Source organism: Myxine glutinosa, chromosome 3 (assembly GCF_964187855.1).
Source record: "Myxine glutinosa chromosome 3, kmMyxGlut1.1, whole genome shotgun sequence".
In the NCBI taxonomy this organism is placed as follows: Eukaryota; Metazoa; Chordata; class Myxini; order Myxiniformes; family Myxinidae; genus Myxine; species Myxine glutinosa.
In genome coordinates this window covers 50,371,462-50,385,110 of record NC_136263.1, presented here as the reverse complement: position 1 = coordinate 50,385,110, position 13,649 = coordinate 50,371,462, and the positions used below count along the sequence as shown (strand labels likewise).

The window sequence follows — 13,649 nt, the reverse complement described above, 5'->3', positions numbered from 1 at the left end:
CACACGTACACACGCACACACAAACACACGTACACACGTACACACAAACACACGTACACACAAACACACGTACACACGTACACACAAACACACGTACACACGTACACACAAACACACGTACACACAAACACACGTACACACAAACACGTACACACGTACGCACAAACACACGTACACACAAACACACGTACACACAAACACACGTACACACAAACACACGTACACACAAACACGTACACACAAACACACGTACACACAAACACACGTACACACAAACACACGTACACACAAACACACGTACACACGCCAGTACGTGAATTATAATTACGCTGAGGTAATGTGAAGGCGTTTCGTGGATATGAATAAGGCTTACGATATGGTGTCGGTGTACCCAGAGGTAAAATGTCAAGTGTACCCTGAAGTGATGTGAACGGAGTCGGCAAGCACGACGTGTTCCTGGGTGTCATGAGTTATCCACCAATTGCGTTTCACGCCACAACCAGTAAGGTCGAAAGGAAAAGAAGCGTATCCAGAGGTGTGGGACAATAACGTGGACAATCCAGAGGGACAATGGACAATCCAGAGGGACAATGGACAATCCAGAGGGACAATGGACAATCCAGAGGGACAATGGACAATCCAGAGGGACAATAACGTGAGGCTGGAGGCCAAACCTGAAATTGGAAGATTTGCATTTTGCCTATTTTACTGCAGGGGTTCCAGGAATACACACAAAAAGTCATTGCGATCGGTGCAGCCGTTTTTGCGGTACCTGGGAACGGACGGACGGACATTTGGTGAATTATAGTAAGATGCCGTTCTGGTATTAATAAGATGTTCTGCTCTGTTTACACAACACTGTGGGATGGACCTTTTAATGAAGCTGCAAAGCCACTGGGCATGAAATGATTAGCTAAGATGAGGCGTGACAACCGAAGAGGCATCGTGCCTCATTTGTATTAGATTTACATAGTCATGATAATTATACAGTGCTGCAACCATGATCTACGATATAAGAGAGATGTCTGTCTGTCTGTGTCTGTGTGTGTGTGTGTGTCTGTGTGTGTGTGTGTCTGTGTGTGTGTGTGTGTGTGTGTCTGTGTGTGTGTGTCTGTCTGTGTGTGTGTGTGTGTGTGTGTGTGTGTGTGTGTGTGTGTCTGTCTGTCTGTGTGTGTGTGTGTGTGTGTGTGTGTCTGTCTGTCTGTCTGTGTGTGTGTGTGTGTGTGTGTGTCTGTCTGTCTGTGTGTGTGTCTGTCTGTGTGTGTGTGTGTGTGTGTGTGTGTGTGTCTGTCTGTCTGTCTGTCTGTCTGTGTGTGTGTGTGTGTGTCTGTCTGTGTTGCCATTTTTCTCAGAGTTGGCTGAACGGATCTTCGTCAAACTTTCAGAGGTTCATCAGTGAGTGCCTGGGAATGTTGTAGGCAAAAAAAAAAAAAAAAAAAAAGTTCGTTTTTTTGGAGTTAAAAAATAAAAATCGCTCGATAGTGCTGAAGCTTTTAAAAATTAATGATAGTTATATACAAGCACACATTCGCATAAATAAATACAAAACAATCACCAGACATTTCAATACAAATAAATCAAACCATTCCGGAAGTGTGCACGAAGTTGGTAGTACGGCTTCTTCTTCTTCTTCTTTCTGATGGGAGGCGCATGTGTAATGTTATTGGGACAGCCTTGTTGACGTTGTGCCTTGGCCATGGGGTCAAGGTGCACGTCCAAGGCTGTTCAAATGTTTGACCTTTTACCTTTTTTCATCGTAAAAAAGGCAGGCCTTCGAGCGGGCCCTAAAAGCTCTTCCTGATCGCATCACACAACTCAGAAACGTGATGAACGCCACATTCACCCGCCAGCATATATATATGAACCCCCTTCCTCTCCTGCATATTGGATCACATAATTGGTTCACCAATCAAAAGCTAGAAGCTGATTGTTTTTCGATCTAAAGCTCAAAGGTTAATGCTGCCGAAAATCAATTTTCATTTTGTGTTTTTTAAAAATGGTTTTCATTATTTTGAGCATACGGAAGAAGAAGAAGACGTCTGAATACAAACGGACTTGGACAGGCAATTTCAGATGCTTTCTAGTGTTTTCTCTGGCTTTAATCTTCCTGACAGTCTCAGAAGGTTCATGACAGGGACCCTTACATACTGAGTAGTCATAGCACCACTCATCCTTCCTGTTGGTTCCACCCTGGCACAAACAACCACAGAAACTGCCACCTACTGCCAACCTCCCTGGTGAGCCAACCCACAAACAGTCTAAATAATGGACTGGAGTTTTAAAGTACAGTATTGAAGCGCGGTGCTACGCGCGCTTACTTGTACAACAAGAAGGAAGCGGACAACGCGGTAAGTTTAAGAGTCTTTATTATAAGAGCTCAACTGTAGCACTGGAGCGCTCCGGGCTGCGCGCCCGGTGTATATCCTGCGGCCACGCCTACCCCTCGGGCGTGGCCGTCGCCCACCTGGTGCGTGGAATGATGCCCTCACGCCAGTGAGCTTTCGTGTCCGCCACACATGCCCCCCCAGAATTCCCGCGCACCTGGAGGGCCAGTTTGCGGGGCAAACGGATGACCCGGCCGAAGCGCCCTCTGGCGACCGGCGGCGTCCGGGGTGCAGGGATGCCAGCAGGGATGCCTCCGGCTGCACCCGGGATGGGTGCAGGACCGGGGGGTGGCGTGCCGGCGGGCCTGGGTGGTGCCGGGGGTCCGCCCGCAGGGGGGCGGCCCCGACGCGGGGGCCGAGCCACCGGCGGTGGGTGGTCCACGTCGAGGTGGGCCGGTTTGAGGCGATCCACCGAGACGCGGTCGGGAGTACCGCCGATGTCCAAGGTGAAATGTTTCAACCCGGTCTCCAGCACGCGGAAAGGCCCGTCGTACGGGGGCCGCAGTGGTGTCCGGTGGGCATCGTGCCGGACGAAGACGTACTCTGCGGTGCGAAGCTCCGGGGCGACGTGCGTAGGCGGGTGCCCGTGGTGCGCCATCGGCACCGGGGCGAACCTACGGGCCGTCTCCTGCAGCGCGGAGCACTCCTGCGCCGCAGACCATGGTGCAGTGGGGTCGGGGAGGAACTCACCCGTCACCCGCAGCGGTTGTCCGAAGACCAACTCCGCCGCGGATGCGCGCAGGTCGTCCTTGGGCGCCGTCCGGAGGCCCAGCAGGACCCAGGGGAGCCTGTCGACCCAGCCGCCGTCGCGGAGGGTGGCCCGGAGCGCGGCCTTCAACGAGCGGTGGAACCGCTCGCACAGGCCGTTGGCCTGGGGGTGGTAGGCCGTGGTTCGGTGCAGCTGGACCCCGAGCCCCCGCGCTACCGCCCCCCAGAGCTCCGAGGTTAACTGGGGGCCGCGGTCGGACGAGATGTCCGAGGGGGCGCCGAACCGGGCGACCCAGGTGGCGATGAACGCCTGTGCGACGTCCGCCGCCGTCGTCGCCGCCAAAGGCATGGCCTCCGGCCACCGGGTGGTTGTCAGGATGTGGGTGAAACCCCGCGAAGGGGGCAGAGGTCCCACCAGGTCCACGTGTACGTGGTCGAACCTTCGTTCCGGCACCGTGAACGGGGCCAATGGGGCCTGGGTGTGCCGGTGCACCTTCGCGCGCTGGCACACGAGGCACGTCCTGGTCCAGCCGCGGACGGCCTTCCTGAGGCCATGCCAGACAAACTTGTCGGCGACCAACCTCTGGGAGGCCTTCGTGCCCGGGTGGGACAGGCCGTGGATGGCGTCAAAAACCTGGCGCTGCCAGCCCGCGGGCACGATGGGGTGAGGCCGCCCGAGGGAGACATCGCACAAGAGGGCCGCGCCGTCGAACGGCACCTCGGTGACGCGGAGGCCCGTGACGGCGGTCCGCAAGGCCTGGACGCCGGGGTCGGCGGCCTGGTCCGCCGCCATCCGGGCATAGTCGATGCCAAGGTGGAGTGCGTGGGCGACGGACCGGGAAAGGCAATCCGCCACCGGGTTGTCCTTCCCCGCGACGTGCCGGATGTCCGTTGTATATTCGGACACGGCCGAGAGGTGACGCTGCTGCCGGGCCGACCACGGCTCGGCGACCTTGCCCATCGCGAAGACCAGTGGCTTGTGGTCGACGAAGGCCGTGAACGCACGGCCCTCGAGCAGATGGCGGAAGTGCCTGACCGCCAGGTGAAGCCCGAGCAACTCGCGGTCGAAGGTACTATAGCGGCGTTCGGGCGGGCGAAGCTGCCGGCTGAAGAATGCCAGCGGTTGCCAGGCACCACGCACCCATTGCTCGTGCACCGCGCCCACCGCGTAGTCCGAGGCGTCGGTGGTGAGGGCGATCGGTGCATCGGGTGCCGGGTGCGCGAGCATGGTGGCGTTAGCCAAGGTGAGCTTCGCGCCTGCGAACGCCGCATCCATCTGCTCGGTCCAGGTAATGTCACCTTTGCCCGGCTTCCCTCGGAGGGCCTCGTGCAAGGGGCGCAGGAGCTGGGCGATGCGGGGCAGGAACCGATGGTAAAAGTTTACCATGCCCAGGAACTCCTGGAGCCCCTTGATCGTGCGGGGGTGCGGAAACCCCTTCACCGCCTCCACCTTGGCTGGTAGGGGGACGGCCCCGTGCCTGGTGACGCGGTGCCCCAAAAAGTCGATGTCGGCGATGCCGAACTGGCACTTGGCGGGGTTCACGATGAGGCCATGCTGGCCCAGACATTCGAAGAGCGTGCGGAGATGGTGAAGGTGCTCTTCGAGGGACGCGCTGGCGACGAGGATGTCGTCCAGGTAGACGTACACGAAATCCAAGTCGCGCAAGACGCTGTCCATTAGTCGCTGGAACGCCTGAGCCGCATTCTTCAAACCGAAGGGCATCCGAAGAAATTCGAAGAGTCCGAATGGCGTGATGACCGCCATCTTCGGGATGTCCTCCGGCCTGACGGGGACCTGATGGTAGCCGCGTATGAGGTCCACCTTCGAAAAGAAGGACATGCCCGCCAACCGGGCGGAGAAGTCCTGGATGTGGGGGACGGGGTAGCGGTCGGGGGTGGTGGCGTCGTTGAGGCGCCAGTAGTCCCCGCACGGTCGCCATCCCCCGCCGGGCTTTGGCACGATGTGAAGCGGCGACGCCCAAGCACTCTCGGAGCGCCGCACGATGCCGAGCCGCTCCAGCGTAGCGAACTCCACTTTAGCTACCGCGAGCTTCGTCGGCTCGAGGCGGCGTGCCCGGGCGTAGACCGGTGGCCCAGCGGTGGGGATGTGGTGTTCCACCCCGTGCTTGATGGCCCCCGCCGAGAAGGTGGGCCGCGTAAGGGCCGGGAAGCTGGCGAGGAGGCGGGTGAAGTCGTCCGCTGCCGGAAGCGTACAAACTAACCTCGCCAGGACCAAACCGCTCAGCAAACCGCTTGTCGAGCCGCTCGGTGAGCCGCTCAGTGAGCCGCTCAACGAGCTGCTCAGCGCTCAAGCAAGTGAGCTGAACGTTTCAGCCTCTACGAGACGTCTGTTCTTCACATCGACCAACAACCCGTGTGCACAGAGGAAGTCCGCACCGAGCAGTGCCATGGGGACACTAGCGGTTACGAACGTCCATGCGAAGCATTGCCTTCCGAACCGCAGGGAGAGGCAGCGCTTCCCGAATGTGCGTATGGGTGTTCCGTTCGTGGCAAGCAATGCGGGGCCCGGGCCCGTGGTGTGCTTGTCGGACGTAGAGGCAGGGATAACGCTCACCTGTGCCCCCGTATCACATAGGAAACGGCGCCCGGACAAGGTGTCCGTTATAAAAAGAAGGCTGCCAGAATGGCCCACGCTCAGGGCCACTACCGAGCGCCGGCTTTGTAGTTTCCCGACTTGCCGAAGGAGCACGGTGGGCAACAATTCCTCGCCTTGTGGCCAAACCTGGCGTGGAAATGGCACCAGGTTTGCAGCGTAGGCAGAGGCCACGGTTTTCGTGGTGGTGGTGGGCGTGGCGTGGCGGCGGCCACGCGGCGTGCATCAGCCTCGGGATCCCCGAGGTGTGGTGCATCAGCATCAGGGTCAGCCTTGGGATGCGCGACGGCCGCGCCAAAACTCGCCTGCGCGTCCAAAGCTGCGAAGAACCTGTCGGCCTCGGCAGCGAGAGCTCGGGGTTCCATTGTTACAGAACCGGCCAACGCGAGGCGGACTCGTGCCGGCAGCTGGCGTCGAAATAACACCCGGAAAAGAGCATTCGGGGTTTCGTCGCCCATCAACGACAGCATATGGTCCATGCGGACCGACGGTCGCGTGTCACCGAGCTCGGGGAGGTCCAGGAGGCGTTCGGCCCGTGCGTCCACCGTGAGGCCGAACGTGGCGAGGAGGAGACGTTTGATCGCCTCGTACCTGCCATCGGCCGGTGGGTTCCTCAGGACCGACACGACGTGAGCGGCCGTGCCGGGCCCGAGGGAGGCGACCACGTGGCAGTACCTGGTCACGTCCACCGTGATGTCTCGAAGTCGGAACTGGGCTTCTGCCTGCAGGAACCAGACTTCGGCTTGCGTCTCCCAGAACTCCGGGAGTTTCATTTGGACCGCGTTGGTTGCCATTGCTGTGGCGGGTTCGGGTGGTCAGCGACGGCTGACCAGAACGTCGGAGGGTCACCAATGAAGCGCGGTGCTACGCACGCTTACTTGTACAACAAGAAGGAAGCGGACAATGCGGTAAGTTTAAGAGTGTTTATTATAAGAGCTCAACTGGAGCGCTCTGGGCTGCGCGCCCGGTGTATATCCCGCGGCCATGCCTACCCCTCGGGCGTGGCCGCCGCCACTTGGTGCGTGGAATGATGCCCTCACGCCAGTGAGCTTTCGTGTCCGCCACAGTATCATACAGAACAATTGGAAAGTACATTGTTATAACATTTTGCAGAGAATCATAAGCAAATGACACCATTCACAATCGTATTAAGTAATGTATTGGCCATAACAGTGGCTATGTGTGCATCATCTTCTTGCAGCCGCCAGAGCCAGAACCCATTGTCCTGGATTTCCTGCATGAAGGTTTCCTTTGGCGATGTTCATTCCGTGACAGAGACCACGATACCGTCTGGAAGTTCCTCGTGTGTGAGTTTCTCCATCACCATTGCCTATGGCTTTACTCGGTTTTCAGAAGAAATTGCATGAGTTAGTGGTGCCTCAATCTTCAATCGAGCTAACACTCATCTAGAGCTAATCGATCAAAGCATCACAGGTATCTTTTCTGTGCGGTATCTTTTCAACGGGTGAAAAATGTCCCTGTGAGCTTCAAAAAGGTGATAACCATCCTTTCAGCAACAATAGCTGCCTTAATTAACAGCAGAATTGGGTCTAGTTTATATTTTTGTTGGGGTTAGGGGTCATCTATATGTTATGTTTGGAGGAAGTGAGTAGGTGGGGAGGGAAGGACAGTACATTATGAGAAAAAAAATTTAGAAAAGGGAGGATGATAGAGAAATAAAATGAGGGAAGGTGCATTCATTGATGAAGGAATAAGGGAAAACAGGTTAGGAGGAGTTTAAAAAGTGAAGAACCCTATATTTAAGTATAAACAGGGGTGGAGGTAGGATTCAGACCACTGCATATGGGGAGTGGGAATGGAGGGGGGGGGGGGGAGGGGGGAGGAGAGGGGGAAGCAATAAAATGTTCTATGATGCCATGTAAGGTGGACAGTGTGGCACTCGTACAGTGTGGCAATGTGCATCGATCATGTTTGACAAAGTGTTGTCTTGTCATATTTATCATTCCATCACTTTAGCCAATCAGCCACATTCCAAGATTTGCTCACACAGTCGTCTCTTCCCTCTGCCTGGGGACTCCCGTCTGGATTATGATGACTTCATATTCGGTGAGGTACCCTTATACTTGGATGAATGTTGCCACTTGATTTAAAAATGCTGCATGGTATATATATATATGCACCAGCAGAGTACAAGTGACATCATACATTCAGTTACACAAATGCCTAAAGTGTACGGATTGTCCACAACATCGAGAGAGCATTTACTGTTGCTACGGTGGTGTCGGTGGAGTACTTTCAGGTGGATTTATGACTTGTAGAAGTGGTCGGACATTATTCTCGTACTAATTTTAGTTGCTGTCAGGAAAACAATCTCAGTCGGATAAATTAACCTGTTTCATGAGAGTCTAAACCATCACAAGGATAAAACTAACCTGTTTACCCAGAGTCTAAACCATCACTTGGGTAAAATAAATGTCTAACGATAAACTATCATTATAAAGGTAAAATTAACCTACCTTATCATGGTAACTAAAGCGCTCCCTGAGGATAATATATATGTTGGAACCCATCTGTGGATCGGTCCCATCGGCCGATGGGTCTGACCCGTTTGCGGATCCGCAGATGGGCGACCCATCTGTGGATGCACGAGCAATGACAATGCAGACCCATCGGCCGATGGGTCTGCGCCATCTGCGGATGTGTTGTTCACCTTGAAGGAATGTGTATGCATCAATGGTGGATGAGTATGTTTATTTGAACCTAAAAATAAGCAATTGATGTCATAAATGTTTATAAAGCAGTCCGTGACATGTGGTTTGTCGATAACCGTTTGTCGATAAGATAAAAATAAGATAATGTCGCTCCATTTAAAAACGCTGGTCTACTTCGCTGGTGGCACTGGCAGACTCAGCTCTCCATTGTTTATATAGCAATTCCTGGCATGCCTTAATCACCCCAAAGCTAAAGATGAAGGTGTGGCTTCGTAATCGGGGCATTGTCAATTATATAAACACAATAACGCATTATGTGATTCTATGAGGCCCTCAGTGTGATTCTATGAGGCCCTGTGTGATTCTATGAGGCCCTCAGCGATGGGTCTGACCCGTTTGCGGTTCCACAGATGGGTCGCCCATCTGCGGATCCGCAAACGGGTCAGACCCATCGGCTGATGGGACCGATCCACAGATGGGTTCCAACATATATATACATACAGTCACGTGAAAAAGTAAGTACACTCCATGTAAAGTTTTGACTTTTTCAACCTATTTCAACATACAGCTATTTGATCTTCATTTCAACAATATTGATAGATAAAGGTGATATAATATAACAAATATCATGAAACATTTACATTTTGTAGTCCATTGTATAATTTAAATAAACATGAATGCAAATTTCGCATGTGGAAAAAGTAAGTACACCCCTACATTTATCACTACTTCAAATACCTAAAATTTGAATCGGGGGCACCAGCTCAGGTGCAAATGATTAGAACATCGTTAGAGAGGATCTTGAAGGAACCTGTCTTATTTAAACCTCAGACATTTAGTTTGGTTTGCTCTTTGTTGTTGAAGTGTGCGGCGTCACCATGCCTAGATCAAAAGAGCTCTCTGAGGTCTTCAGAAAGAAGGTTATAGATGCCTACGAGTCTGGGAAGGGATTTAAAAAGATCTAACAATTTGAAATCAATCATTCGACTGTCTGGAAGATCATTATCAAGTGGAGAAGATTCCAAACAACTGCCAACTTGTTCAGGCCAGGCCGCCCCAGCAGGTTCAGCCCAAGAGCAGACCGCAAGATGCTGAAAGAAGTCTCTAAGAACCCCAGAATGCCATCACAGGACCTACAGGTAGCTCTTGCCACTGTTGATATCAAAGTGCATGAGTCTACCATTAGAAAGAGGCTGCACAAATTTGATCTACATGGGAGGTGTGCCAGGAGGGAAACCTTTGCTGTCCAGAAAGAACATCAGGGCAAGACTAAAGTTTGCCAATAAACACCGAGGCAAAGACCAGCACTTCTGGAACAATGTGCTCTGGACAGATGAGTCAAAGGTAGAGCTATTTGGCCACAGTACCAGAAGACATGTTTGGTGAAAACCAAAGACAGCATTTGACCACAAGAACCTGATACCAACTGTAAAGCATGGTGGTGGAAATATTATGGTTTGGGGCAGCTTTGCTGCATCAGGGCCTGGGCAGCTGACCATCATAGAATCCACTATGAATTCTTCATTGTACCAGAGGGTGCTTGAGGATAATGTGAAGCCATCTGTCGGAGTGTTGAAGCTCAACCGAAGGTGGACCTTGCAACATGACAATGACCCAAAATATACCATTAAATCCACCAAGGAATGGCTGAAAAGAAAGAAATGGAGGGTTCTGGAATGGCCAAGTCAAAGCCCGGATCTAAATCCCATTGAGATGTTGTGGGGGGATTTGAAACGAGCTGTGCATGCAAGAAACCCCTCAAACATCGCACAACTGAAATAATTCTGCATGGAGGAGTGGGCAAAAATTTCTCCCAGTCGATGTCAGAGACTGGTAGACAGTTATAAGAAAAGCCTAATTGAGGTTGTTTCTGCCAAAAGGGGGCAATACCACCTATTAGAGCCAAGGGTGTACTTACTTTTTCCACATGCGAAATTTGCATTTATGTTTATTTAAATGATACAATGGACTACAAAATGTAAATGTTTCATGATATTTGTTATATTATATCACCTTTATCTTTCAATATTGTTGACATGAAGATCAAATAGCTGTATGTTGAAATATGTTGAAAAAGTCAAAACTTTACATGGGGTGTACTTACTTTTTCATGTGACTGTATATATACAGTATATATATTATATATAAATATATATAATTATATATATTATATATAAATATATATATATATATTTATATATATATATATATAAATCTCAATTTAATCCATTTTTAATTCAGGCTGTAACACAACAAAATGTGAAAAGTCAAGGGGTGTGAATACTTTCTGAAGGCACTGTTTATGTGGGTATATATACACAGTGTACAAAACATTAGGAACACCTGCTGTTTCCATGAAATAGACTGAACAGGTGAATCCAGGTGAAAGCTATCAGGATCCCTTATTGATTGCACTTGGTAAATCCACTTCACTCAGTGTAGATTAAGGGGAGGAGACAGGTTAAAGAAGGATTTTAAGCCTTGAGACGATTGAGACAAGGATTGTGTTTGTGTGCCATTCAGAGGGTGAATGGGCAAGTCAAAACATTTAAGTGCCTTTGAACAGGGTATGGTAGTAGGTGCCAGATGCATCAGTTTGAGTGTGTCAAGAACTGCAACGCTGCTGGGCTTTTCATGCTCAACAGTTTCCCATGTGTATCAAGAATGGTCCACCCCACAAAGAACATCCAGCCAATGGCAGGCCAGTGGTCGAAAATGGCTCATTGATGAAAGAGGCCAAAGGAGGCTGACACTAATTGTGCAGAGCAACAGACGGGTTACAGTTAGTCACCTGACAGTCCAGTACAACTTTGGTGCCGAAAGACCCATAAAATAATGCACAACTCATCGTACCTTGACACGAATGGGTTATGGCAGAGTTCCACTTCTTTCAGCAAAAAACAAGAACCTGTGGTTGCAGTGGGCTAAGGGGTGAAAACACTGGACACTGGAGGATTGGAAAAACATTGCGTGGTCTGATGAATCCCGGTTCCTGCTGTTTCACGCTGATGGGAGGACTAGGGTAAGGAGAAAACCACATGAGTACATGCATCCATCATGCCGTGTGTCAACATTGCAGGCTGGTCGTGGTGGTGTGATTGTTACGGATTCGTCACTTCCGTCGTTGTGGTTTTCATCCACTGTAAGCATTTTTGGTTCCATGTACTATTATTGTTATCGTTTAAGTGAAATGGAGATAACTGTTTTCAAAAGGTGAAAAATTAGTGTTTTCAAAGAAACCGGAAACCGGATCTAGAGAAACCGGAAGAAGGAGAGGAGGAAGCAAAAAACCGGAGCAAGAGAGGTCGGGAAGAAAAAGCCGAGCTGATTTGAGTTTTCGAGGAGATGCTGGCGAACGTGGGACACGAGTGAACTTTGGTTTTCCCGGGAAAGGGATTCCTGTGACAGAGTCGTGATCGCAGGGACAGATAAACCTGCGTGTCGGGTTTTGCGGTTGATTCCGGAGAAAATTTGTTGTTGGAGAGAAGGTACGCCTCTATTACGGGCCCGCCCACCATTTCGCCTCGCTCCCGCCATTTCGCATCGCTCCAGCCTTTTCACCTCGCTCCAGCCATTTTACCACGCCCAGCCGTTAGCCTGGTTTGCGAGTGTAACGTGGATTTCGATTGGGAATTTGTGGTTCTCCGTTTGGGAGCCGTTGAACATTCATATCCGAAGGTGTGATTTCCCAGTCGCCTTTTGGGTGCACCTTTGCGCCTCTTTGGCAGCGTTGACTGTCAGCCGACCTGGATTCTGGTCTCAATACGACCTTTTTCTTGTGATCACCGGAGCGTGGATCGACTTTGGCTTGGTGCCGGGACAGAGACTTTGGGGAATGTTATTTTCACTCACTTGGAGCACAGTGAGTTATTGAGTAAGAAACTGATGGCACCATCATAGGAATTATATGGTATTTTGGTTGTGCAATTGAAAGGAAAATTGTACTTGTGCTGTTATTCTTGTGTGACATGAAAACAATACTTGTTTTTTTTGGTAACAATCGGTTGGTGTGGTTTCACCATTGGTCATTGACACACATAATATCACATCTTTCTGCCGTGACTCCTTTCGGGGCTCGGAGGTACACTGTGACCGGGGTTTGGGGATGAGCACATAACAGAAATTGGGGGCTCGTCCGGGATTGAATTCCCTAACATTCCCAAAATTCCCAAATTTGGAATTTTCTAACATTCCCAAATTTTTCCAAAAATTTGAAATTTTTGTGTGAAGGTTAACACGTGCTAACTGATAGTCACCATGGTGTTTGACACAGAAACGTTTGCGACGTCCCCTAACGAGGAGTTCCAGGCATTAAAAAGATCGGAATTCATGATATTGGCCAAATATTTTAACTTGGAGGTCCGAGTTAGTATGAAGAAGGCAGAGATTCAGACATTGGTGGTAGAATCTCTAGTGGGACAAGGAACATGGGAACAGGTAGCCTTGGATTGGTTGCCAGAGGAAATAGGAAATGTGGAGCTCCGGAAAATGGAGATGCAACTGCAGAGCCAGGAAAGGTTAAAATAGTTGGAATGGAAAGTGGAAAAGGAAAGAGCAGAACGGGAACGAGAACTCGAGGAGAGAAGAGCTGAGGAAAGAACAGAGGAAAGGAGAGCTGAAAAGGAAAGAGCAGAGGAAAGGAAAGCAGAAAAGGAACTCGAGGAGAGAAGAGCCAAGGAAAGAGCAGAGGAAAGGAGAGCCAAAAGGGAGTTAAAGGAACGGGACATGGAGTATCAGAGGGAAATTAAACTCAAGGAGCTGGAATGACTGGGGGAACGGAGAGAAGTAGTATCCATGCCGGCTAGTTCGACAACCAGTCAGAACTCTTGGGATGTTGGTGGGCATGTGAGGCTGGTTCCACCCTTCAATGAAAAGGAGGTAGCCAAGTTTTTTTTACACTTTGAGAAGGTGGCTCAAATGATAAAATGGCCTGTGGGGTCCTGGACTATGTTAGTGCAAAGTGTTCTGGTGGGTAAAGCTCAAGATATCTATTCGGCTTTACCGATTGACCAATGTGCAGATTATGAGATAGTGAAGAAAGCCATTCTCAAAGCCTATGAATTGGTCCCTGAAGCTTACCGACAAAAATTCAGGAATGCCAGGAAGAGGGAGAGTGAGACCCATGTGGAGTTTGCCAGAATGAAGGAAACTATGTTTGATAGGTGGTGTGACTCGAAGGAGATTGGGAAAGACCAACCTTTTACAACAATTGATCTTGGTGGAGGAATTCAAACAGTGTGTCCACGTGGACATTGAAGTACATCTGGATGA

At 50.8% G+C, this 13,649-nt stretch overlaps 1 protein-coding gene across 1 annotated transcript in view; it reads left to right on the top strand.

The window, feature by feature from the left end:
* The window catches only part of LOC137423587 (transmembrane protein 182-like), a 55,857-nt gene that overhangs the window by 22,718 nt on the left and 19,490 nt on the right, over positions 1-13,649 (top strand). Inside the window, exons 3-4 of the mRNA XM_068110891.2 lie at positions 6,908-7,013; positions 7,684-7,773. Coding sequence (XP_067966992.1) covers positions 6,908-7,013; positions 7,684-7,773 — 196 coding nt within the window. The remainder of the gene's footprint in view (positions 1-6,907; positions 7,014-7,683; positions 7,774-13,649) is intronic.